This window comes from Triticum dicoccoides, chromosome 4B (assembly GCF_002162155.2).
Source record: "Triticum dicoccoides isolate Atlit2015 ecotype Zavitan chromosome 4B, WEW_v2.0, whole genome shotgun sequence".
In the NCBI taxonomy this organism is placed as follows: Eukaryota; Viridiplantae; Streptophyta; class Magnoliopsida; order Poales; family Poaceae; genus Triticum; species Triticum dicoccoides.
In genome coordinates, this window is record NC_041387.1 from 4,803,259 (window position 1) to 4,830,286 (window position 27,028).

At 44.8% G+C, this 27,028-nt stretch overlaps 1 protein-coding gene and 1 pseudogene across 1 annotated transcript; both read right to left on the reverse strand.

The window, feature by feature from the left end:
• Positions 1–5,404: 5,404 nt before the first annotated feature.
• LOC119293156 (senescence-induced receptor-like serine/threonine-protein kinase) lies at positions 5,405–9,757 on the reverse strand. The gene is made up of 13 exons (XM_037571713.1): positions 9,658–9,757; positions 8,770–9,331; positions 7,912–8,411; positions 7,667–7,805; positions 7,512–7,583; positions 7,346–7,417; positions 7,175–7,255; positions 6,932–7,092; positions 6,596–6,834; positions 6,397–6,526; positions 6,190–6,255; positions 5,923–6,115; positions 5,405–5,852 (listed from the first exon to the last, which is right to left on the reverse strand). Exons 1-13 carry the CDS (start codon positions 9,755–9,757, stop codon positions 5,405–5,407), a joined length of 2,763 nt encoding a protein of 920 aa, XP_037427610.1.
• A 2,306-nt stretch (positions 9,758–12,063) lies between these two features.
• LOC119292402 overlaps positions 12,064–27,028 on the reverse strand; it is a 28,478-nt pseudogene continuing 13,513 nt past the window's right edge.

Here is a 27,028-nt window from a genome sequence, read left to right on the forward strand (position 1 = left end):
CACATCAAAAATTCTGTTTTTATCATTTACCTACTCGAGGACGAGCAGGAATTAAGCTTGGGGATGCTTGATACGTCTCCAAGGTATCTATGATTTTTGATTGTTCCATGCTATTATATTATCTGATTTGGATGTTTTATATGCATTAATATGCTATTTTATATTATTTTTGGGACTAAACTATTAACCTAGAGCCTAGTGCCAGTTTCTGTTTTTTTTGCCTGTTTTAGAGTTTCATAGAAAAGGAATACCAAACGGAGTCCAAACGGAATAAAAATTTCGCGATAATCTTTCTTGGACCAGAAGCAAATGAGGAGACTTGGTGATGAAGTCAGAGGAGCCACGAGGCGGCCACAAGGGCGGAGGGCGCGCCCCCTGTCTTGTGGGCCCCTCGTGGGTCTCCTGACCTAATTCTTTCGTCCATATATATTCTTATACCCCAAAACCATCAGGAGGAGCCACAAAAACACTTTTCCACCGCTGCAACCTTCTTTACCCGTGAGATCCCATCTAGGGGCCTTTTCCGACGTCCTGCTGGAGGGGGATTCGATCATGGAGGGCTTCTACATCAACACCATTGCCCTTCCGATGAAGCGTGAGTAGTTTACCACAGACCTACGGGTCCATAGCCAGTAGCTAGATGGCTTCTTGTCTCTCTTTGATTCTCAATACCATGTTCTCCTCGATGTTCTTGGAGATCTATTCGATGTAATAGTCTTTTGTGGTGTGTTTGCTGAGACCCAATAAATTGTGGATTTATGATCAGATTATCTATGAATATTATTTGAATCTTCTCTGAATTCTTATATGCTTGATTTAATATCTTTGCAAGTCTCTTCAAATTATCGGTTTAGTTTGGCCTACTAGATTGGTTTTTCTTGCAATGGGATAAGTGATTAGCTTTCGGTTCAATCTTGCGGTGTGCTTTGCCAGTGACAGTAGGGGCAGCAAGACACATATTGTATTGTTTCCATTGAGGATAAAAAGATGGGGTTTTCATCATATTGCTTGAGTTAATTCCTCTACATCATGTCATCTTACTTAATGCGTTACTCCGTTCTTTATGAACTTAATACTCTAGATGCATGTTGGATAGCGGTCGATGTGTGGAGTAATAGTAGTAGATGCAGAATCGTTTCGGTCTACTTGACACGGACGTGATGCCTATGTTCATGATCATTGCCTTAGATATCATCATAATTATGCGCTCTTCTATCAATTGCTCGGCAGTAATTTGTTCACCCACCGTATTATTTGCTATCTTGAGAGAAGCCACTAGTGAAACCTATGGCCGCCGGGTCTCTTTTCCATCATATTAAGTCTCTTTTCCATCATATTAGTTTCCAATCTACTATTTTGCAATCTTTTACTTTCTGATCTATAAACCAAAAATACCAAAAATATTTACTTTACCATTTATCCATCTCTATCAGATCTCACTTCTGCAAGTAACCGTGAAGGGATTGACAACCCCTTTATCGCGTTGGGTGCAAGTTTGATTGATTGTTTGCAGGTATTCGGTGACTTGTGCGTTGTCTCCTATTGGATTGATACCTTGGTTCTCAAACTGAGGGAAATACTTACTCTACTTTGCTGCATCACCCTTTCCTCTTCAAGGGAAAAACCAATGCAAGTTCAAGAGGTAGCAGGGTGTCCACCTGGTGAGCATAATACACCAGGGTGCACCTAGGCCCCCAGGCGCACCCTGGTGGGTTATGCTTAGCCAGCCTAGATCCGGTGCCCCTCTTCTGGTATATAAGTCATTTTACCCTAAAACAATAGGAGGAGGACTTTCAGGACGAAGCACCGCCGTCTCGAGGCGGAACTTTGGCAGGAGTGCTTTTGCCCTCTGGCGGAGTGATTCCGCCGGGGGAATTTTCCTCCTGGAGGCGGAAATCGTCTTCATCGTCATCACCAACAACCCTCTCATCTTGGAGTGGCCAATCTTCATTAACATCTTCAACAACGCCATCTCCTCTCAAACCCTAGTTCATGTCTTGTGTTGAATCCTTGCACCGGAACCTTAGATTGGTACTTGTGAATGGCTAGTAGTGTTGATTACATCTTGTAGTTGATTACTATATGGTTTATTTGGTGGAAGACAAAATGTTCAGATCCTTTATGCAAATTAATACTCCTCTGATCTGAGCATGTTTATCATTTGTGATTAGTTACTTTGGTTTTTGAGGCAATGGGAGAAATCATGTTGCAAGTACTCGATATGTGTTTGATATTTTGATGATATGTATGTTGTGAGTCCCTTAGTGGTGTCATGTGAACGTCGACTACATGAAAATTCACCATATTTGGGCCTAAAGGAATGCATTGTGGAGTAGTTATTAGATGATGGGTTGCTAGAGTGATAGAAGCTTAAACCCTAGTTTATGCGCTACTTCATAAGGGACCGATTTGGATCCAAATGTTTAATGCTATGGTTAGATATTTTTCTTAATACTTTTCTCGTAGTTTCGGATGCTTGCGATGTGGTTAAGCATAAGTAGGAGGTTGTTCAAGTAAGAACAACATCTAAGCACCAGTCCACCCACATATCAAATTATCAAAGTATCGAACACGAATCAAGCTATCATGGTGAACGTGACTAGATGAAATTCCTGTGTGCCTTCAAGAACGCTTTGCCTATTATAAGAAACCACTTTGGCCTGTCCTTTGCCACAAAAGGATTGGGCTACCTTGCTGCACTTAATGTTACTCTTGCTACTTGTTACTTGTTACAACTATCTTGCTATCGAACAACTTGTTACCGCTATTTGAGTGCTTGTAGAAATTACCTTGCTGAAAACCACTTGGAATTTCATTCTGCTCCTCATTGAGTTCGACACTCTTACTTATCGAAAGGACTATGATTGATCCCCTATACTTGTGGTTCATCATACAGCAGTAACCTTTGTGTTCGTCGGAAAAACCAAGAAGGACACATGGGAGAGATCATGGAGAAAGTTTGTTTTCAGAGGTGGCATAGGCATTTGGAAAGCAAAGACAACCAAAAACACGAACCTCAGAAGAATTGGGATGGCAAAGGAAAAGGGAATAATAGAGAGTGATATTTGGTTTGGTTTTGGAGGGGCGAATATTGAGAAGAAAGGTGGCCATGTGGAGTGCTTCTGCCCAGAATTTTGATGGCATGGAGGACTGAACGAGCAGTGTACGAACAATGTCATTGATGGTGCGAAGAGAACGCTCGGCTTTACCGTTTTGAGGAGAAGTGTAGGGACAAGAGAAACGAAGAAGGATGCCATGGTTTAAGAAGAAGTTACGACTTTGAATGTTGTCAAACTCACGGCCGTTGTCACACTGTATGTAACGAATAGGAAGGAAGAAGTGGACACAAACATAGCTCCAAAAATTTAGAAAAAGAGGGTAAACATCAGATTTGTTGCGGAGAGGAAAGGTCCATACAAAGTGAGTAAAATCGTCTAGTATGAAAAGATAGTATTTAAAACCAGAAACACTTGCAACAGGTGAGGTCCATAAATCGCAATGTATTAATTCAAAAGGATAAGTACTGGAAGACCTAGAGGAGCTAAAGGGAAGACACACATGTTTTCCTAACTGACAAGATTCACAAAACAAATAATTATGGGAATCGTGATTACATGGTATGAAAAATTCACTAAGCATAGATGCTAAAACAGCAGGATTGGGATAACCCAAATGACGATGCCAAAGGTCGACAGAGGCCACCATGGATGTAGGAGGAGCGGTGGCAGGGACACCATGAAGAGAGTAGAGTTCACCGGGGCTATGAAAGCGGGCGATCTCGGCCTTGGTCTGGTAATCTTTCACAGACAAACCAAAAGGGTCAAACTCAACAGAAACTAGATTGTCGCAAGTAAATTGGCGAACATAAATTAGGTTTTTAATAAGAGGGGGTGCAACAAGAACATCTCGAAGAAGTGGTTCAATGGGAGAGGGAAGTTGAGCCCGACCAACACAGTATATGGGAATAGATGAACCATCACCAAGAGTAATGGAAGGAAACGGAGAAGGAGTGCAAGAGGAAAGGAAATTACTTGATGCAGACATATGACTAGAGGCACCAGAATCAAAAATCCAATCCGTACCTAAGTTTCCTTGGGCAGCAAAGGTATTCATGGCCTGGAGAAAGGCGACTTGATCCTAGCTCGGTGGTGGAGATGAGGTTGGCGTGGGCAGCAGCGCCGGCAGAGATGTCGGTGAAGGCAGAAGAGCCGACGAGGGCGTGTAGTAGAGACTTCCATCAGCAGGAGAGGATGTGTAGGGAGCATACGATGGAGCGGCATGATATGCTTCGCCGACTGTCGATGGGTAAGCAACCCAGGGGCACCAGTATGCAGACGAACGCCGGGTTGCCAAGCACCGGTGTAGGCAGGTGAAGCGCCAAGGGAGTACGGGGCAGACCAGGGCATAGGCCATGCCTGTACAAGCCCGGTTCATGGATCATGCGGATGACGCCAGGATGGAGCCGCAGGTGGAGTACTCGGAGCCGGCGCAGGGTTTGAAGGCGACAGTGTCGAAGGAGGCACCGAGCGCGTCGAGGGCGGGCCTGTAGATGGGGTTTTTGCCGCGGTAGTTGGGACTGGGGTGCCAGGATGAGGGTGGCTGCATGGATGGCGTCGGGGGCGGTGGCGGTGGTGGGGTGGGTGGAGCCATACCCTAAACTCTAAGATTGAAAAACGGATACCATGATAGATGAATAAAACTATTGCTTATTGATTATTTGCTCCACCTGCGGCTCCATGATAGATGAATAATACTATTGGAGACCAGCTTTTCTACTCTCGGGTGTAGGTACACCCGAGTTTGGAAAAAAAAGAAAAACATGATCAAACAATGTCAAAAAAATCTGCAGTTTGGGGACATGAAACTTCATCAAATGTTCAAGCTTTTTGCAAGAATTCAGCGGAAAAAAACATCAGAGGAGCTCTCGGCAAAAAAAACAAAATCAATGTTCTAAGTTTGCGCACTGTTTGAGCACTGTTTGAGCATTGATTTTGTTTTTTTTGTGAGAGCTCCTCGGATGTTGTTTTTAGCTGAAACTTTGCAAAAAGTTCAAACATTTGATGAAGCTTGTTGTCTCAAGATTTCAGATTTTTCGGACCTTGTTTTATCACATTTTTCGAAGTTCCACAACTTTCCCATACTATTGCTTACAAACCAACTTGGACTAGGTATTACAAACCGAACCAACTTAGACTAGGTATTACAAACCGACTTGGAATAGAAAACTTGGGATCCAAGGAATAGTCTAACAAACATTACTCGCCCAGGTAAAAAAACATATTGTAGAGATCGGACCATGAAAGAAGAGAATTCATGGTGGTTATTGGACTAGATTGGCAAAGACGCCTTCATTGTGTTGGTGGAAGACTTGTATCCACTGGTGACTCTCTACTATAATTATGCTTTATCTCAAAGTAGCGTTATTCTGGCTCACATCAATGGACTGATTCGTTGTAGTGTTGTAATCCATGTTTGGGTCCACTTCACCGTTGCCACTGCCAGTGTAGAATCCATTGTTGCCCTGTTTGAAGCCTTGCTCGAGGTCGAGGCACTCTTGTAGCTGCATCACGACATCGGTCATGGATGGCCGTTGCAGGGGCGATTGCTCAGTGCACTTGAATGCAATCTCTGTAGTCTTCCAAATAGCATTGATGTCATGATCACCTTGCATACGCGGATCCACAACGCCCTCAATGTCGCCCCATGCGAGCCGTTGTCGTGTCCAATTGACGAGGGAGATTATGGCCTCGGGGTTGCGTATGATGGCTGGCTTCCCAGTGACTAGCTCTAGCAGCACAACACCAAAGCTGTACACGTCACTCTTCGTTGACGGCTGCACTGTCCTCTGATACCTGCATACATGTGTGTTTACTCAGAAAAAGACGGCATGCATAGTGAGGAGAGAGGAAGAGGTCGACATACTCTGGATCTGCATATCCGTATGTGCCTACAAATGTGTTGGTGGATACATGGGTGTCATCCTCACAGTTGAAAACCTTGGACAAGCCAAAATCGGCAATCTTGGCCTCCAGCCTTGCGTTTAACAAGATGTTAGCGGTTTTCACATCCCTGTGAATTATAGGTGGGCTACACCCCTTGTGTAGGTACTCCAGTCCTGCACATCACCAGTATTAATTATTCAAGCACAATGTGTTCAATAGTAGGTCACTGCATTTTTCAGTGGTGTACCTTGCGCCGATTCAAGTGCAACTCGAAGTCTTTGTCCCCAGGGCAAGCATTGTTTGTTGTCATCTTCTCCAAATATAAACATACGTTGTAAATATAAGACCAGTGGGTACTTCAAATGGTCATATATAAATACTAAGATAAGTAACACTCCATTTTCGACTTTGACATGCTCAAGCTATAGCTATATTGTCTAATTCACAACATACATACCTGCAATAAGCTCTTTTAGGGATCCTTGAGGCATGTACTCATAGACAACTGCCATGTGCCCCCCGTCGTTGCAGTAACCAATCATGGACACAAGATTCTTGTGATGAATAAGTGTTAAAACTTGAGCCTAGACAAGAGATCATGAGTTAGTCAAACTTCCTGGTATGAATTTCTGTCTAGCAACAAGAAGTTCTACCTCTGCAAGGAACTCCTTGATGCCTTGATTTGAAGAATGAGACCTCAACTTTACTGCCACCTCAGTACCCTTTTCGAGGGAGCCGTGGAAGACAAACCCGAACCCTCCTTGCCCAAGCGATCGTTGGAAATTTTTCGTTATCACCTCTAGTTCCATGTACGTGAACTGACGGTTCTCACTTGCAAGTGAAATATTCCAATCGCTATCATTTGTCAGCTTTACATGGTTTCTGATTGATCCTATGTAGACAACACATATCGTAACAAACATTAATGTTGCGTTTACACAAATGGGGAAGGGGGCAGAGATTCTTTTGTCCTCATTCCAAAGACTCACTTTGATTCCTTTTTCTCTGCAACAAAAAGCATAGTATTGCCACTAGCACTAATGCTACAATTACAACTACAGGAACAGCTATGTGGATAGCTAATTTGCTATCTCCTTTAGCAGGCTGGCATGTACTTCCATTAGAACAGAGGTCAGGATTGTTGCCATATCTACAAGGAAATGAAATGAAGTTGCTTAGTCAGGCTTATTGGGAACCAGGTTGGATGTAATCAGAAAAAAGAGGGAAATCACCTTAGATACAAGGAGCCATCTTGAACTTTTTTGAGAAGTCCATAGGGAATTGATCCACTGAGCTTGTTGTTTGAGAGATCTTTATAGAAAATAAAATAATATTGTCATGAGTGAAAATAAATAGCATGGGAATATTCGAATCAACTGGATCACAATAGTTGCGAATCTTACAAAAATATTAATGATGGTAATTGTGAAAGGGTGTCCGGAATTGAGCCAATCAAGTTGTTGTTTGACAAATCCCTGCAGTGTATAGACAGAATATTTCCTTTTACCACTTTTTCCAAAAAGAATTTTACAAGGAAGGGTAGAGGTACAAGTATCAGACATGACGTACAAGTATCGGACATCCGTGAGATTTGCAAAATCAGGTGATATAGTATGATCCAGACCACTGAAGGAGACGTTTCTATATATTAACAACAAAGTGGCTAATCAGTTTTATGGCACAACATAACTGAGTAGAGTAGAGTAGAGATATAAATTACTTACACGTTTGAGATAATTGGGGGTCCAGAAGTGCCATAGATACATGTCAAGCCATCCCAGACCATAGTATTGGGAACACACGGGTCACCCATCCAATTCTTCTGCACCTGGTACATCTCCTTGATCGCCGTGATGGCAGACACTATTAATAGAAAACCAAACACAATTTTTAGTAACATAACATGCATAAACGATAATGACCAGCGAGCTAGATAGCGCATGTATGTGTGTATGATATATGATCGCACCGTGTTGTGAGTCGGTGCCAAGGGTGCTGGTTGACATGACGGAGAATAGCTCTAATGCGTTTATGATGGGCGGCAGCGTCGCATTAGCAGTGGGGTTGATGGATAATATGTACTGGCTAGCTTGAAATTTAAATGGCTCAGTCGAGTGGATGCAACCAGCGTCAAGGTACTTTGGAGTGTAGTTTGTTTTGATCTCTCCACCATTCCGGTAGATGTTGTATGGCCGTAGTGCGCCACTAGGGAGAGGTTCCAGTTCAGAGAAGTATATCAGTTCCATGTAACCCAGGGACGGGTCAGTAGGGGAACTATGGAGGTTTAAGGTGAACTCTATGTTGTCTAAGACGTTCTTCGGCGTGTTGGCCGTCTGCATCACGGCCTGGGGCGGCTGGAATTGGTCGTCAGTGATGTGGACCTCCATGTCCGTTGATATCTCATCCCAGTGAGTTGTTTCGTTGCCAGAAAAAGGGAACCACATCCGATCGAATGGATCATCAGGGTACCTGTTGAAACAATTGATCAGTTGCGTTTTGTGGTAGTAGGTACTGGGTAGGAATGGTTTTCACTTTTAATTTCAGAAAAATTTCAATGACAATCGAAATCTCCAAATTCAGTTAAATCCAGTGATTTTGGTTTGCATTTCGGCCAACTAGACAAAATATTCACTTGAACTCAACATAATATTTGAATTATTAAAAAAAATCCTATGTACTACTGAAATCACTGAAGTATTTTTACCAACCGGTAAATATTTCAGTGTCCATTGAATTACTGAAATTCAACGAATTTCATCGAAATCTCATTGAAAGTGAAAACCATGCAGGATTAAGACCGATGGAGTAATTTAGATTGTTCTCTCACCTGATGGTAGCGTTTCCATTGGTCGGTCCGAAGTTGATCCTATGGAGCAGAACCATGCCTTGCGTTGCGTCGACCAGCGCGTAGAACGTGTTCCTAAGCTGCCTCACATCCAGCGCAGAGATGAACGGCACCCCGCCGCCCGTGTTCACCAGGCAAACCTGCACCGAATCGCGCGGCACCATCACGATGGCCTCCGCTAGCACCGCCGTGTTGGAGGCTCGGATGTTCACCGTCATCCAGAAGTCAACACCGACATAGAGATCGAAGAAAGGTTGGTAGTTGAAGCCGTCGTAGTTGCCGTAGAAGAACCTGGCGCGGATGAGGTACTTGAGCCCGGGCACGAGCGAGCCAAGAGTGTAACAGTTGCGTTTCCCGACGGGGAAGCTGCGCAGGGTGTACCACCAGTTGTTGGGTAGTGGCGAGGTCATGTATATGGCGGCGATGTTGTGGTTCGAGCCGACGTAGGCGCCGATGAAGCCAGCGTCCGTGGTGTAGGGTAGCGTGGTGGCGCTATCCACGTAGCCTGTCTCTCCGGGGAGACCACAGTCTATGCTTATGAAACCTGCAAGAATCAATAGTCATGCAGTAAAAAGTAAAAACCATGCATGCATATCTCAACGACGGACACCGTAAACATATTAGCAAGCACTAATCTTGATATTTGTATCTGCATATTTAGTTTGCTTTCCTAATGCGTGTAACTTAGATGGTCTAGGACTAGCTAGCTAGTCGATCGTCGAAAGCTTATTATGTTGACTGCACGAAGGAGGCGAGATGCCGGGCTGCGGTGCGATGCGGCGAGCATGATGAGATGCCGTCCGATGACGGCGTGAAGCCGCGGCGCCATGCGATGCGGTGTGAAAGGCGAGATGCCGAAGATGTATATACCTGGTGGGTTAGACTGCGCAAGAGCTTGCAACAGGCCAGAGGCGACTAGGCAGAGAAGCAGCAACCATGATGGCATGGTTCTGGGCGTTGGTGGCTCCATTGACGAGCAGAGCAGGATCGGAGGCAAATGGAGCGTGACAACTAAACTGATCCCACTCGTTGGCCCTCATTTATCCTAGTAATCCAGATGATGTCAGAGTTGACATGGGCGTGCGTGGAGATGACGATAGGCCATTGTCCTCAGGCATGCAGCTACGTTAGGGCCCCGATTTTGACGACGGACAGATTCACCGACGGCATGCATGCAGCTGTACGAGGATTAATTAGGGCAGCGATGTTGACGAGAGAGTCGCTGTCCGCATGCATGCAGCTCTTAGGAAACCAGCGGGCGGATGCCGGAGGCGGAGCTACCTAGAGCACCTCACCAGGGTAGCCAGCAGCGATTACCTTCATCTATCCTACTTACATACACGAGTGTTTTATTTACTTTTATTAAAACATACTAGCAACCAAATATGCCCGTACGTTACACCAGGCGAAACGTCCGACATCAGCAAATTTCTTAATATCTTTCATAATGCTGCATGACAAATGACATGATAAGTGGTGTTGCGCAAAAACAAAAAGGCTGAATGATTTTCAAAGTGTACTCAAGGGTTTTCAATTAATTAGACAACAAAAGTACCTACCTAGTTGTCATTATCTGTTCACACTTTTGTTGTCGTTCCTCCTTAGTGATATACCCAACAAATATTGCATTATGATGAAAATAGAGAAGTACATTTTAATGCACAACGATAAGGAGCATTATTTTTGTCCCAAACTAATGAAACTATCGTATCTATCCAATTTAAATGATGTAGAAACATATATAATAAGCATTTTCAAAATCTCCATTCCTATAAAAAGTTGAATTGGTGATGATGGTGTGCCTGTCATTCATCAATTTCGATCATTCGATCTGCATCTAATGCATATGATGCTATCTCTGGCACTTTTGCAAAAGGACACCCGATAATCTCTCCATATTCATTTAGAAAACCCCTCCGCATCTCACTTCCAGACCCATCTCGACCTATCCCGCCGCCACCTTCTTTCAGCCGAACTCGGATCTGGAGAGGTAGCTGCGGCCGGCGCCGTCCGCACCTGATGCCTCGGATGCCTCCTCTTAGTCCGTCAGTCGCTGCAGTCCTCCACCCACCACCACCACGACCTCCCCTCCTCCACCCCATTTCCCATCTCCACCGCCACCAACAACTGCAATACGCTGCAAATGCAGCTCGTTCCTCAACGACTCTCATATCTCCTCCCACTAGTAGAAAATGGGACATTAGTCCCGGTTCTTAAGGGCCTTTAATCTCGGTTGGGCAATCGGGACTAAAGAATCGGGACTAAAGCCCCCCCCCCCCTAGTCCCGGTTGTGTTACGAACCGGGAGTAAAGGGGCTCCACGTGTCCACTGTGGAGTGCTCAGGCAGGAGAACCTTTAGTCCCAGTTGGTAATACTAACCGAGACTAAAGGCCGCCACACGTCAGGCGCTGCCAAGCACTAGGGTTTAGGGTGTTGAAGGGGCCGTGTTTCATTTTGTGTTTCCCTTTTATTTTTGTGTTTACCATTCAATTCTTTTTCATTTAGGGTTTTCATTATAATTTTATGTTTTCCATTCAACTCGACGCTACTACATATAGCAATGAAGAAATCATTAGATCAAAATCATCATGAACTAACTATACCCGCGCGGCGGCACGCCGCACCCTATCGATACGGTACGTGTGTGTGTGTATGCTACTTTTTACTCATGGGATGATAGGAAATAAGGCCGCGATACGGTACGCATTTGTATATGCTACTTTTGACTCATGAGATGGAAAATAAGGTCTTCATGTGCATAAGAGAATCTCCACTCGCACCCCCAACAGGCCCAGGGCCCTTTTTTATCGCCCGCGCAAAAAAATGGCCCAGTCGCATCTCCAGAAGCCCACTTTTGCTGGTTAGGGCCGATTTAGGCGCCGGCGGACCCAGGACGAACCCGGCGCGCTGGGGGGCGCTCAGGGGTGCCGGGGGAAACACTTTTGGCGTGAAAGCCTGGTGGGGCTGCCGAGTCATCGACCAGCGGCGTTCGTCGTCCTGGTCGCCTCGGTTTCCCGCGGGGAATCAATGCAAGGCTGCCTGCCGGTCAGCCTTCCATTGATTCCTCACGGGCGGTGTAGTGAAGGCGCGCCGACGCGGGGCCCTCCCCTCCCGCCACACGCACACACGCATGTCGCCTGCTCGCCGCCCCGCCAGCGGCTATAAAAGCCACCCACTTCCTCGCGGGTGGCTTCACACTCTCCTCTTGCCCTCTCACCGCTGACGACCTTCACGCGTCTCCCTTCTCTCCCACCCCGACGAGCAAATAGCGAAGCGCTATCCCGTCGACGGAGCGGCCGCCGTACCCTGCGCGACGACGAGGCCCGTCTCCTCTACGAGGCAGATTACCCGGCCTCGCCGGACATGCGGGTGCCGGGCAACTGGAGGCTCAGCGCCGGCAGCGTCCCGGTGCCGCCACCGCCCGCAGGCGCTGATCGGCGTGCCGAGAACGCGTGCATCCGGTCCTCGCTGCCGGAGATTGCGCGGAACAAGCCGCGGTACGCCCCCGATAGCCATGCCCTCTGGACAATGTACTTCGAACGACGACCAGCTCACTACCGCGAACGGCGTCGAGCCCTGCGAGCGCCACAACACCGAGGGGAGGCGCCTATGGTGGGGCGTCCCCGGGCACACCCTCAAAGCCGTCCTCGAGCACATCGATGCCGGCAACGAGTTGCATCTGGAGCACCCTGCGCCGCCCTCCTTCTCTCGCCGCCGTGGCAGCTCCTGGACGCCGAGGCGGATGGAGATGGCCTTGTCGAAGTCGGGCTCCCACTCCTCCGGATCACCGACGTTTCTCCCCGTCAAGGCGGAGCCGCGTGAGACGCCGCTTGGCGGTGCACCCACTAGTAGAAAAAGGGTCAAACGTGAAGCACATTAGTGCCGGTTTGTATTTGAGCCGGCACTAATGTGTACATTAGTGCCGGTTCCAACGGCTAGCCAGGCCGCTCTCATTAGTACCGGTTCGTGGCTAACCTTTAGCACCGGTTCGTGCCACGAACCGGTACTAATGAGAGTGGTGGCAGGATGTTGTCAGTCTGGGCCCCCTCCAGCACCTTTAGTACCGGTTCTTGGCACGAACCGGTACTAAAGGTCGTCCTACATAAACCCTTCGTCCACCCGAGCTCGCTCTGTTCTTCCCCTTTCCCCTCTCCTCTCTGTTCTTCCCCTCTTCCTCTCGAGCTCATCACACATTTTGCCCAAAATTTGTCAAGATTTGAAGGCCCCCATCCATTCAAATGATCACCAAGGTTAGCTACTTTGTCCTTTCATCTCTCATTGCTAGATTAGCTCTTGCAATGCTTTATATAGTTATTAATTTGTGAGTTTAGTAATTTGGGAGGATATATATATATGTGCTAGTATTTGATTTATATGCAATTTGAGGTTAAAATAACACTTAGTTTGCATATGTAGGTGTGGTTTACTTAGTGCCTTCTAAATCTCCGTCGTAACCACCGTCGATCGCCCGCACCGTCCCGTCGCCGGCACCACCTTGTGGTGAGCCTCTTGTTCATGAAATTTTATATAAAAAATTGATGTTTGTGTGATTTGGATATATAGTTACTCGTATAATAATTATCTTACCCGTACGTTGTTTGTTATACACAGTGCCATGGTTTTGATATCCGTCCCCGTCGGCCCTCGTCCTTGTTATGATTCGGATGTGGTATATTCTCTTTTAAAACTATTTGTTGCATTTCGTGTTTATGACAAATAATTATGCCCATCAAGTTGACATAGATATTTTTATCTAGGAGGTATGTGAACCGGAAATTCCAACCGACCCTATTGTCGAGTGGTTAAATTTAGTTGAAAGAGAAAACGAGTACTTGAAAGAAAAATTGAAAAGAATTAAGGGGGAGAAGATGGAATTGGAGTTGCATGTTGCCGATGTCGTCGATGATCACAAGATCAAGATGGAGAAAATGCGCTTGAAGATTAGAAAGATTAGAAAATATGCCATCGATAGTGAGGCTTGGTATCATTATGCTGTTGGATCAATTGTTACCTTAGTTGTGATCTTGATCGCATTTGTTGTTGCATTTAAATGCTTTAGCTAGAGAGTTATTTGTTTGTTGCATTTAAGTGTTGTATGAACTTTATGTATGAACTTGTATTAATTTGGTCTATTCGGTGTTGTGTAATGAAGATGAGCCGGCAATGGATGTACGATGACCGATGCTCTCCCCAGTTCGTTGAGGGCGTGCATACTTTTCTGCTTGCGGCTGAGGCAAACAAGCGGGCGGATGGTTTTATGCCTTGTCCATGTGCTGGCTGTAAGAATGATCGCAATTACTCTACGTCAAGAACCATTCACGTCCACCTGTTTGAGTCCGGTTTCATGCCCCACTATAATGTTTGGACCAAGCACGGAGAAAGAGGGGTTATGATGGAAGACAATGAAGAAGAAGAGGACGACGACAGCTATCCTGGCCATGGGTTCCCTGAATACGATGATACAATAATGGGGGAAGAAGCTGAGCCGGTAATGCGGGAAGAAGCTGAGCCGGCAATGCGGGAAGAAGCTGAAGAAGAGGCATCAGATGAGCCCGTTGATGATCTAGGTCGGGCCATTGTCGATGCAAAGAGAAACTGCGCAAGTGATTTGGAGAAGAAGAAGTTGCAGCGCATGTTAGAGGATCACAAAAAATTGTTGTACCCGAATTGCGTAGGTGACAAGAAAAAGCTGGGCACCACACTGGAATTGCTGCAATGGAAGGCAGAGAATGGTGTATCTGACAAGGGATTTGGAAAGTTGCTGGTAATGATAAAGGATATGCTTCCAAAGGACAACGAATTGCCCGAGAGTACGTACGAAGCAAATAAGTCTGTCTGCCCTCTAGGGTTAGAGGTGCAGAAGATACATGCATGCCCTAATGATTGCATCCTCTACCGCGGTGAGTACGAGGATTTGAACGCTTGCCCGGTATGTGGTGCATTGCGCTATAAGATCAGCCGCGATGAGCATGGTGATGTCGAGGGCGAGCGCCCCAGGAAGAAGATTCCTGCCAAGGTGATGTGGTATTCTCCTATAATACCACGGTTGAAACGTTTGTTCCAAAACAAAGAGCATGCCAAGGCGATGCGATGGCACAGAGAAGACCGTAAGAAAGACGGAAAGTTGAGAGTACCAGCTGACGGGTCGCAGTGGAGAAATATCGAAAGAAAGTACGGGAAGGAGTTTGCAGATGATGCAAGGAGCGTATGGTTTGGTCTAAGCGCAGATGGCATTAATCCTTTTGGGGAGCAGAGCAGCAACCATAGCACCTGGCCTGTGACTCTATGTTTGTATAACCTTCCTCCTTGGTTGTGCATGAACCGGAAGTTCATTATGATGCCAGTGCTCATCCAAGGCCCTAAGCAACCCGGCAACGACATTGATGTGTATCTAAGTGTTGGGTTTCGTAGTAATTTCAAAAAATTTCCTACGTACACACAGGATCATGTGATGCATAGCAACGAGAGGAGAGTGTTGTCTACGTACCCAACGCAGACCGACTGCGGAAGCGATGACACGACGTAGAGGAAGTAGTCGCACGTCTTCACGATCCAACCGATCAAGCACCGAAACTACGGCACCTCCGAGTTCGAGCACACGTTCAGCTCGATGACGATCCCCGGACTCCGATCCAGCAAAGTGTCGGGGAAGAGTTTCGTCAGCACGACGGCGTGGTGACGATCTTGATGAACTACAGCAGCAGGGCTTCGCCTAAACTCCGCTACAGTATTATCGAGGAATATGGTGGCAGGGGGCACCGCACACGGCTAAGGGATAGATCACGTGGATCAACTTGTGTCAACTTGTGTGTCTTTGGGGTGCCTTTACCTCAGTATATAAAGGAGCCAAGGGGGGAGGGGGCGCCGGCCAAGAGAGAGAGGCGCAGGAGGAGTCCTACTCCTACCGGGAGTAGGACTCCCCCCCCAATCCTATTCCAACTAGGATTCCCAAGGGGGAAACAGGGAGAGGGGTGGCCGGCCACCTCTCCTAGTCCTAATAGGACTAGGGGAAGGGGGGAGGCGCGCAGCCCCCTTGGGCTGCCCCTTTCTCCTTTCCACTAAGGCCCATGATGGCCCATATGGCTCCCGGGGGGTTCCGGTAACCTCCCGGTAACCCGGTAAAATCCCGATTTTACCCGGAACACTTCCAATGTCCAAACATAGGCTTCCAATATATCAATCTTTATGTCTCGACCATTTCGAGACTCCTCGTCATGTCCGTGATCACATCCGGGACTCCGAACAACCTTCGGTACATCAAAATGCATAAACTCATAATATAACTGTCATCGTAACCTTAAGCGTGCGGACCCTACGGGTTCGAGAACAATGTAGACATGACCGAGACATGTCTCTGGTCAATAACCAATAGCGGGACCTGGATGCCCATATTGGCTCCTACATATTCTACAAAGATCTTTATCGGTCAGACCGCATAACAACATACGTTGTTCCCTTTGTCATCGGTATGTTACTTGCCCGAGATTCGATCGTCGGTATCCAATACCTAGTTCAATCTCGTTACCGGCAAGTCTCTTTACTCGTTCCGTAATACATCATCTCACAACTTAACATATTAGTTGTAATGCTTGCAAGGCTTATGTGATGTGTATTACCGAGAGGGCCCAGAGATACCTCTCCGACAATCGGAGTGACAAATCCTAATCTCGAAATACGCCAACCCAACATCGACCATTGGAGACACCTGTAGTACTCCTTTATAATCACCCAGTTACGTTGTGACGTTTGGTAGTACCCAAAGTGTTCCTCCGGTAAACGGGAGTTGCATAATCTCATAGTCATAGGAACATGTATAAGTCATGAAGAAAGCAATAGCAACATACTAAACGATCGGGTGCTAAGCTAATGGAATGGGTCATGTCAATCAGATCATTCCGCTAATGATGTGACCTCGTTAATCAAATAACAACTCATTGTTCATGGTTAGGAAACATAACCATCTTTGATTAACGAGCTAGTCAAGTAGAGGCATACTAGTGACACTTTGTTTGTCTATGTATTCACACATGTATTATGTTTCCGGTAAATACAATTCTAGCATGAATTATAAACATTTATCATGATTATAAGGAAATAAATAATAACTTTATTATTGCCTCTAGGGCATATTTCCTTCAGTCTCCCACTTGCACTAGAGTCAATAATCTAGTTCACATCGCCATGTGATTTAACACTAATAATCATATCTGTATATGATTAACACCCATAGTTGACATCGTCATGTGACCAACACCCAAAGCGTTTACTAGAGTCAATAATCTAGTTCACATCGCTATGTGATTAATGCCCAAAGAGTACTAAGGTGTGATCATGTTTTGCTCGTGAGAGAAGTTTAGTCAACGGGTCTGTCATATTCAGAGCCGTATGTATTTTGCAAATATTCTATGTCAAAAATGCTCTGCACGGAGCTACTCTAGCTAATTGCTCGCACTTTCAATATGTATCCAGATTAAGACTTAGAGTCATCTGGATCAGTGCCAAAACTTGTATCGGCGTAACCTTTTACGACAAACCTTTTGTCACCTCCATAATTGAGAAACATATCCTTATTCTACTAAGGATAACTTTTGACCAATGTCCAGTGATCTACTCCTAGATCACTATTGTACTCCCTTGCCAAATTCAGAGCAAGGTATACAATAGGTCTGGTACATAGCATAGCATACTTTATAGAACCTATGACTGAGGCATAGGGAATGACTTTCATTCTCTTTTCTATTTTCTGCCGTGGTCAGGATTTGAGTATTACTCAATTTAACACCTTTGCAACACAGGCAAGAACTCTTTCTTTGACTGTTCCATTTTGAACTATTTCAAAATCTTGCCAAGGTATGTACTCATTGAAAATCTTATCAAGCATCTTGATCTATCTCAATAGATCTTGATGCTCAATATGTAAGTAGCTTTTACTGAGGTCTTTTCCTTTTAAAGAACTCCTTTAAAACACTCCTTTATGCTTTGCAGAAGAATTCTACATCATTTCTGATCAACAATATGTCACTCACATATACTAATCAGAAAGGATGTAGTGCTCCCACTCACTTTATTGTAAATACAGGCTTCATCGTAAGTCCATATAAAACTATATGCTTTGATCAACTTATCAAAGCGTATATTCCAACTCCGAGATGCTTGCACCAGTCCATAGATGGATCGCTGGAGCTTGCACATTTTGTTAGCACCTTTAGGATTGACAAAACCTTCTGGTTGCATCATATACAACCTTTTTTAATAAATCCATTAAGGAATGCAGTTTTGACATCTATTTGCCAGATTTCATAAAATGTGGCAATTGCTAACATGATTCGGACAGACTTAAGCATCGATACGAGTGAGAAACTCTCATCGTAGTCAACACCTTGAATTTGTCGAAAACCTTTTTGCGACAATTCTAGCTTTGTAGATAGTAACACTACTATCAGCGTCCGTCTTCCTCTTGAAGATCCATTTATTCTCAATTGCTTGCCGATCATCGGGCAAGTCAACTAAAGTCCATACTTTGTTCTCATACATGGATCATATCTCAGATTTCATGGCCTCAAGCCATTTATCGGAATCTGGGCTCATCATCGCTTCCTCATAGTTCGTAGGTTCATCATGATCTAGTAGCATGACTTCCAGAAAAGGATTATCGTACCACTCTGGTGCAGATCTTACTCTGGTTGATCTACGAGGTTCAGTAGTATCTTGTTCTGAAGTTTCATGATTATCATCATTAGCTTCCTCACTAACTGGTGTAGGTGTCACAGAAACAGTTTTTCTGTGATGTACTATTTCCAATAAGGGAGCAGGTACAGTTACCTCGTCAAGTTCTACTTTCCTCCCACTCACTTCTTTCGAGAGAAACTCCTTCTCCAGAAAGTTTCCGAATTTAGCAACAAAAGTCTTGCCTTCGGATCTGTGATAGAAGGTGTATCCAATAGTTTCCTTTGGATATCCTATGAAGACGCACTTCTCCGATTTGAGTTTGAGCTTATCAGAATGAAACTTTTTCATATAAGCATCGCAACCCCAAATTTAAGAAACGATAGTTTAGGTTTCTTGCCAAACCATAGTTCACACGGTGTCGTCTCAACGGATTTAGATGGTGCCCTATTTAACGTGAATGCAGCTGTCTCTAATGCATAACCCCAAAACAACAGTGGTAGATCGGTAAGAGACATCATAGATCGCACCATATCTAATAAAGTACGGTTATGACGTTCGGACACACCATTACATTGTGGTGTTCTAGGTGGCATGAGTAGTGAAACTATTTCACATTGTTTTTAACTGAAGGCCAAACTCGTAACTCAAATACTCTTCTCTACGATCAGATCGTAGGAACTTTATTTTCTTGTTACGATGATTTTTCACTTCACTCTGAAATTCTTTGAACTTTTCAAATGTTTCAGACTTATGTTTCATCAAGTAGATATACTCATATCTGCTCAAATCATCTGTGAAGATCAGAAAATAATGATACCTGTCGCGAGCCTCAATATTCATCGGACCACATACATCAGTATGTATGATTTCCAACAAATCTATTGCTCGCTTCATTGTTCCGAAGAACAGAGTCTTAGTCATCTTGCCCAAGAGGCATGGTTCGCAAGCATCAACTGATTCATAATCAAGTGATTCCAAAAGCCCATCAGTATGGAGTTTCTTCATGCACTTTACACCAATATGACCTAAACGGCAGTGCTACAAACAAGTTGCACTTATCATTATTAACTTTGTATCTTTTGGTTTCAATATTATGATTATGTGTATCACTACGATCGAGATCCAACGAACTATTTTCATTGGGTGTGTAACCATATAAGGTTTCATTCATGTAAACAGAACAACAATTTATTCTCTTACTTAAATGAATAACCGTATTACAATAAACATGATCAAATCATATTCATGCTCAATGCAAACACCAAATAACACTTATTCAGGTTCAACACTAATCCCGAAAGTATAGGGAGTGTGCGACGATGATCATATCAATCTTGGAACCACTTCCAACACACATCGTCACTTCACCCTTAACTAGTCTCTGTTTATTCTGCAACTCCTGTTTCGAGTTACTAATCTTAGCAACTGAACTAGTATCAAATACTGAGGGGTTGCTATAAACACTAGTAAAGTACACATCAATAACATGTATATCAAATATACTTATGTTCACTTTGCCATCCTTCTTCTCCGCCAATCACTTGGGGTAGATCCACTTCCAGTGACCAGTCCCTTTGCAGTAGAAGCACTTAGTCTCAGGCTTAGGACCAGACTTGGGCTTCTTCACTTGAGCAGCAACTTGCTTGCTGTTCTTCTTGAAGTTCCCCTTCTTCCCTCTGCCCTTTTCTTGAAACTAGTGATCTTGTCAACCATCAACGCTTGATGTTTTTCTTGATTTCTACCTTCGTTGATTTCAGCATCACGAAGAGCTTGGGAGTTGTTTTCGTTATCCCTTTGCATATTATAGTTCATCACGAAGTTCTACTAACTTGGTGATGGTGACTAGAGAATACTGTCAATCACTATCTTATCTGGAAGATTAACTCCCACTTGATTTAAGCGATTGTAGTACCCAGACAATCTGAGCACATGCTCACTAGTTGAGCGATTCTCCTCCATCTTTTAGCTATAGAACTTGTTGGAGACTTCATATCTCTCAACTCGGGTATTTGCTTGAAATATTAACTTCAATTACTGGAACATCTCATATGGTCCATGATGTTCAAAACATCTTTGAAGTCCCGATTCTAAGCCATAAAACATGGTGCACAAAACTATCAAGTAGTCATCATATTGAGCTAGCCAAACGTTCATAACGTCTGCATCTGCTCCTGCAATAGGTCTGTCACCTAGCGGTGCATTAAGGACATAATTCTTCTGTGCAGCAATGAGGATAAACCTCAGATCACGGATCAAATCCGCATCATTGCTACTAACATTTTCAACACAATTTTCTCTAGGAACATATCAAAATAAACATATGAAAGCAACAACGCAAGCTATTGATCTTACAACATAATTTGCAAAATACTACCAGGACTAAGTTCATGATAAATTTAAGTTCAATTTAATCATATTACTTAAGAACTCCCACTTAGACAGACATCTCTCTAGTCATCTAAGTGATCACGTGATCCAAATCAACTAAACCATAACCGATCATCACGTGAGATGGAGTAGTTTTCAATGGTGAACATCGTTATGTTGATCATATCTACTATATGATTCACGCTCGACCTTTCAGTCTCCGTGTTCCGAGGCCATATCTGCATATGCTAGGCTCGTCAAGTTTAACCTGAGTATTCTGCGTGTGCAAAACTGGCTTGCGCCCGTTGTAGATGGACGTAGAGCTTATCACACCCGATCATCACGTGGTGTCTGGGCACGACGAACTTTGGCAATGGTGCATACTCAGGGAGAACACTTCTTGATAATTTAGTGAGAGATCATCTTATAATGCTACCGTCAATCAAAGCAAGATAAGATGCATAAAAGGATAAACATCACATGCAATCAATATAAGTGATATGATATGGTCATCATCATCTTGTGCTTGTGATCTCCATCTCCGAAGCACTGTCATGATCACCATTGTCACCGGCGCGACACCTTGATCTCCATCGTAGCATCGTTGTCGTCTCGCCAATCTTATGCTTCCACGACTATCACTACCGTTTAGTAATAAAGTAAAGCATTACATCGCGATTGCATTGCATACAATAAAGCGACAACCATATGGCTCCTGCCAGTTGCCGATAACTCGGTTACAAAACATGATCATCTCATACAATAAAATTCAGCATCATGCTTTGACCATATCACATCACAACATGCCCTGCAAAAACAAGTTAGACGTCCTCTACTTTGTTGTTGCATGTTTTACGTGGCTGCTACGGGCTTAAGTAAGAACCAATCTCACCTACGCATCAAAACCACAACGATAGTTTGTCAAATAGACTCCGTTTTAACCTTCGCAAGGACCGGGCGTAGCCATACTTGGTTCAACTAAAGTTGGAGAGACAGTCGCCCGCAAGCCATCTCTGTGCAAAGCACGTCGAGGGAACCGGTCTCGCGTAAGCGTACGCGTAAGGTTGGTCCGGGTCGTCTCGTCCAACAATACCGCCGAACCAAAGTATGACATGCTGGTAGGCAGTATGACTTGTATCGTCCACAACTCACTTGTGTTCTACTCGTGCATATAACATCAACATAAATAACCTAGGCTCGGATGCCACTGTTGGGTTTCGTAGTAATTTCAAAAAATTTCCTACGTACACACAGCATCATGTGATGCATAGCAACGAGAGGAGAGTGTTGTCTACGTACCCAACGCAGACCAACTGCGGAAGCGATGACACGACGTAGAGGAAGTAGTCGTACGTCTTCACGATCCAACCGATCAAGCACCGAAACTACGACACCTCCGAGTTCGAGCACACGTTCAGCTCGATGACGATCCCCGGACTCCGATCCAGCAAAGTGTCGGGGAAGAGTTTCGTCAGCACGACGGCGTGGTGAAGATCTTGATGAACTACAGCAGCAGGGCTTCGCCTAAACTCCGCTACAGTATTATCGAGGAATATGGTGGCAGGGGGCACCGCACACGGCTAAGGGATAGATCACGTGGATCAACTTGTGTCAACTTGTGTGTCTTTGGGGTGCCTTTACCTCAGTATATAAAGGAGCCAAGGGGGGAGGGGGCGCCGGCCAAGAGAGAGAGGCGCAGGAGGAGTCCTACTCCTACCGGGAGTAGGACTCCCCCCCTCCAATCCTATTCCAACTAGGATTCCCAAGGGGGAAAGAGGGAGAGGGGTGGCCGGCCACCTCTCCTAGTCCTAATAGGACTAGGGGAAGGGGGGAGGCGCGCAGCCCCCTTGGGCTGCCCCTTTCTCCTTTCCACTAAGGCCCATGATGGCCCATATGGCTCCCGGGGGGTTCCGGTAACCTCCCGGTAACCCGGTAAAATCCCGATTTTACCCGGAACACTTCCGATGTCCAAACATAGGCTTCCAATATATCAATCTTTATGTATCGACCATTTCAAGACTCCTCGTCATGTCCGTGATCACATCCGGGACTCCGAACAACCTTCGGTACATCAAAATGCATAAACACATAATATAACTGTCATCGTAACCTTAAGCGTGCGGACCCTACGGGTTCGAGAACAATGTAGACATGACCGAGACATGTCTCTGGTCAATAACCAATAGCGGGACCTGGATGCCCATATTGGCTCCTACATATTCTACAAAGATCTTTATCGGTCAGACCGCATAACAACATACGTTGTTCCCTTTGTCATCGGTATGTTACTTGCCCGAGATTCGATCGTCGGTATCCAATACCTAGTTCAATCTCGTTACCGGCAAGTCTCTTTACTCGTTCCGTAATACATCATCTCACAACTTAACATATTAGTTGTAATGCTTGCAAGGCTTATGTGATGTGTATTACCGAGAGGGCCCAGAGATACCTCTCCGACAATCGGAGTGACAAATCCTAATCTCGAAATACGCCAACCCAACATCGACCATTGGAGACACCTGTAGTACTCCTTTATAATCACCCAGTTACATTGTGACGTTTGGTAGTACCCAAAGTGTTCCTCCGGTAAACGGGACTTGCATAATCTCATAGTCATAGGAACATGTATAAGTCATGAAGAAAGCAATAGCAACATACTAAACGATCGGGTGCTAAGCTAATGGAATGGGTCATGTCAATCAGATCATTCCGCTAATGATGTGACCTCGTTAATCAAATAACAACTCATTGTTCATGGTTAGGAAACATAACCATCTTTGATTAACGAGCTAGTCAAGTAGAGGCATACTAGTGACACTTTGTTTGTCTATGTATTCACACATGTATTATGTTTCCGGTAAATACAATTCTAGCATGAATAATAAACATTTATCATGATTATAAGGAAATAAATAATAACTTTATTATTGCCTCTAGGGCATATTTCCTTCACTAAGGCCATTAGTTGAAGAACTCTTACAACTGTGGAATGGAACAGGTGTACGTGCGTGGGATGAGCACATGGGGGAAGAATTTGACCTAAAGGCGTTGCTGTTCGTGACCATCAATGATTGGCCTGCTCTCAGTAACCTTTTAGGACAGACAAACAAGGGATACCGCGGATGCACGCACTGTTTGGATGATACCGACAGTATATATTTGAATAGTTGTAAGAAGAATGTGTACCTGGGACATCGTCGATTTCTTCCGAGCAGGCATCCCGTAAGAAAGAAAGGCAAGCATTTCAAAGGTGAGGCGGATCACCCGATGAAGCCTCGCCACCGTACTGGTGCTGATGTACATGATATGGTCAAGGATTTGAAGGTGATATTTGGAAAGGGTCATGGCGGACAACCTGTTCCAAAGGGCGCTGACGGACGCGCACCCATGTGGAAGAAGAAATCTATATTTTGGGACCTGCCATATTGGAAAGACCTAGAGGTCCGCTCCGCATCGACGTGATGCACGTGATGAAGAATCTTTGCGTGACCCTGCTTGGCTTCTTGGGCGTGTATGGGAAGACAAAAGATACACCTGAGGCATGGGAGGACCAGCAACGTATGCACGGAGAAGACGGCATACATCAGGGTCATGCAAGCTACGCTCTTACCAAAGAAGAGAAGGAAATCTTCTTTGAATGCCTGCTCGGTATTAAGGTACCGTCTGGCTTCTCGTCGAATATAAAGGGAATAATAAACATGGCAGAGAAAAAGTTCCAGAACCTAAAGTCTCATGACTGCCACGTGATTATGACGCAACTGCTTCCGGTTGCATTGAGGGGGCTTCTACCGGAAAACGTTCGATTAGCCATTGTGAAGCTATGTGCATTTCTCAATGCAATCTCTCAGAAGGTAATCGATCCAGAAATCATACCAAGGTTACAGAATGATTTGGTGCAATGTCTTGTCAGTTTCGAGTTGGTGTTCCCACCATCCTTCTTCAACATCATGACGCACGTCCTAGTTCACCTATGCGAAGAGATTAACGTTTTGGGTCCTGTATTTCTACACAATATGTTCCCCTTTGAGAGGTTCATGGGAGTCTTAAAGAAATATGTTCATAACCGTGCTAGGCCAGAAGGAAGCATCTCCAAGGGCCATCAAAATGAGGAGGTCATTGAGTTTTGTATTGACTTTATTCCTGACCTTAAGCCGATTGGTGTTCCTGAATCGCGGCATAAGGGCAGACTGGATGGAAAAGGCACGCTAGGAGGGGAACAAATAATATGTATGGACGGACATTCTCTCACTAAAGCACACTACACAGTTCTACAGAATTCCGCCTTGGTGGCTCTGTATATGGATGAACACAAGAATTTGCTACGCTCCAAACACCCGGAGCGGTCTGATGACTGGATTACACGTGAACAAACCAGGAGTTTCGCCAGCTGGTTGCAGACACGTACCATGCATGACACCTCTATTGAAGATGACCTGTACTTGCTGTCCCAGTTACCATCTTGGAATATAATGACTTTCAAAGGGTATGAGATAAATGGTAATACATTTTACACGATCGCCCAAGATAAGAAGAGCACCAACCAAAACAGTGGTGTCCGCTTTGATGCAGAAACCAAGACGGGAAAGGAAAGATATTATGGTTATATACAGGACATATGGGAACTTGACTATCGACGTGGTTTAAAGGTCCCTTTGTTTCGGTGCAAATGGGTCAATATGACACGAAGCGAGGTAACGGAAGACCCGCAGTACGGAATGACAATAGTGGATCTCAACAATCTTGCGTATGCAGACGAACCATTCGTCCTAGCTAATGATGTGGCACAGGTTTTCTATGTGAAGGACATGTCTACCAAGCCAAGAAAAAGAAAAGATAAGAAAGCGAATGCATCGTACGATGAGCCAAAGCGGCACATAGTTCTTTCTGGGAAGAGAAACATCGTGGGTGTGGATGACAAGACAGACAAGTCAGAAGATTATGAAAAGTTTGATGAAATTGCTCCATTCACAGTGAATATTGACCCGAGCATCCCGTTAAATGATGAAGATTTTCCATGGTTACGGTGCAAAGGGACACACGCGAAGAAAAAGTTTCACACCCAAAGATCTGGGATGTGATCGGCTTCACTAGCTATCATCATTTTCTTCTGTGTTTCGCACCGAGAGGGGAATCTCCGTAATAGTTAGGGTAGTTATGTGTTTTGGCATTTGAAACGCGAAGAAATTTTATGTGCAAACAAATTCACACTAATTTCAAATAATTCAAAATTTAAACTATTCAAATTTGAAAACTACGGGTACTAATAGGAAAAATAGCAGAAAAGAAAGAAAAACTATAGCTGAAAAGAAAAAAACTATATAAAAAACTACTCAAAAATAAATAGAAGAAAATAAATATAGCAGAAAAGAAAAAACTACTCAGAAATAAATAGAAGAAAAAATAAAGCAGAAAAGAAAAAAATTATATTTGCTATTTTTCAATCGTTTACAAAATGATCGTGAAATTGAAAATCACTACAAAATGAACTCTGAAAATGTTGAATTTTGGCAAACTAGATGAAAAACCACTCACAAATAAATAGAAGAAAATAAATATAACAGAAAAGAAAAAACTATACAAAAAACTACGCAAAAATAAATAGAAGAAAATAAAGCAGAAAAGAAAAAAACTATAAAAAAATTGGGGCGCTGCCCTGTGGGCCTGAGAGGTCACAGGTGTGTAATTACAGGCCTTAAAGGCCCAGCAGACTCACAGGGCAGCGCGCAGAGTTTAGGCCCACAAGCCTGCTATACAGAGGAGTTCGAAGTGGTAGCCGCGGCTGGGTTTATAAACCAGTGCGGCTGCCCTTCGCCTGGCGAGGTGGGACTAAACTTTGGGGTGGCAGCGCGACCCCTTTAGTACCGGGTCGTGGCACAAACCGGTACTAAAGGGGGGGCCTTTAGAACTGGTTTGTGACACCACCCGGTACTAAAGGGGGTCGCTTCCCGCCGCTTGGCCTGGCCAAAACAGGCCTTTAGTATCGGTTGGTGGCTCCAACCGGTACTAAAGGTGCCTTCTATATATACTCGACTTACGAAATTTTCATTCTTCCTCTGTTTCCTCGTCTCCGTCGCCGTCGCCGCCCCCGTCCCCATCGCCGCCCTCGTCTCCGTCGCCGCCCCCGTCCCCGTCACCGCCGTCGTCTCCGTCGCCGCCCCGGGCCCGCCCTCGTCTCCGTCGCCGCCCCCGTCCCCGTCGCCGCCCT

Excerpts from the sequence above, each read along its gene's own strand:
- LOC119293156 (XM_037571713.1), bottom strand. The coding sequence starts at position 9,757 with ATGGAGCCACCAACGCCCAGAACCATGCCATCATGGTTGCTGCTTCTC. Across the intron at positions 7,584-7,666 it reads CCCCCAATTATCTCAAACGT|AAACGTCTCCTTCAGTGGTC; the intron begins GTAAGTAATTTA and ends GTTAATATATAG. Across the intron at positions 6,835-6,931 it reads GCAGAGAAAAAGGAATCAAA|GATCAATCAGAAACCATGTA; the intron begins GTGAGTCTTTGG and ends TTGTCTACATAG.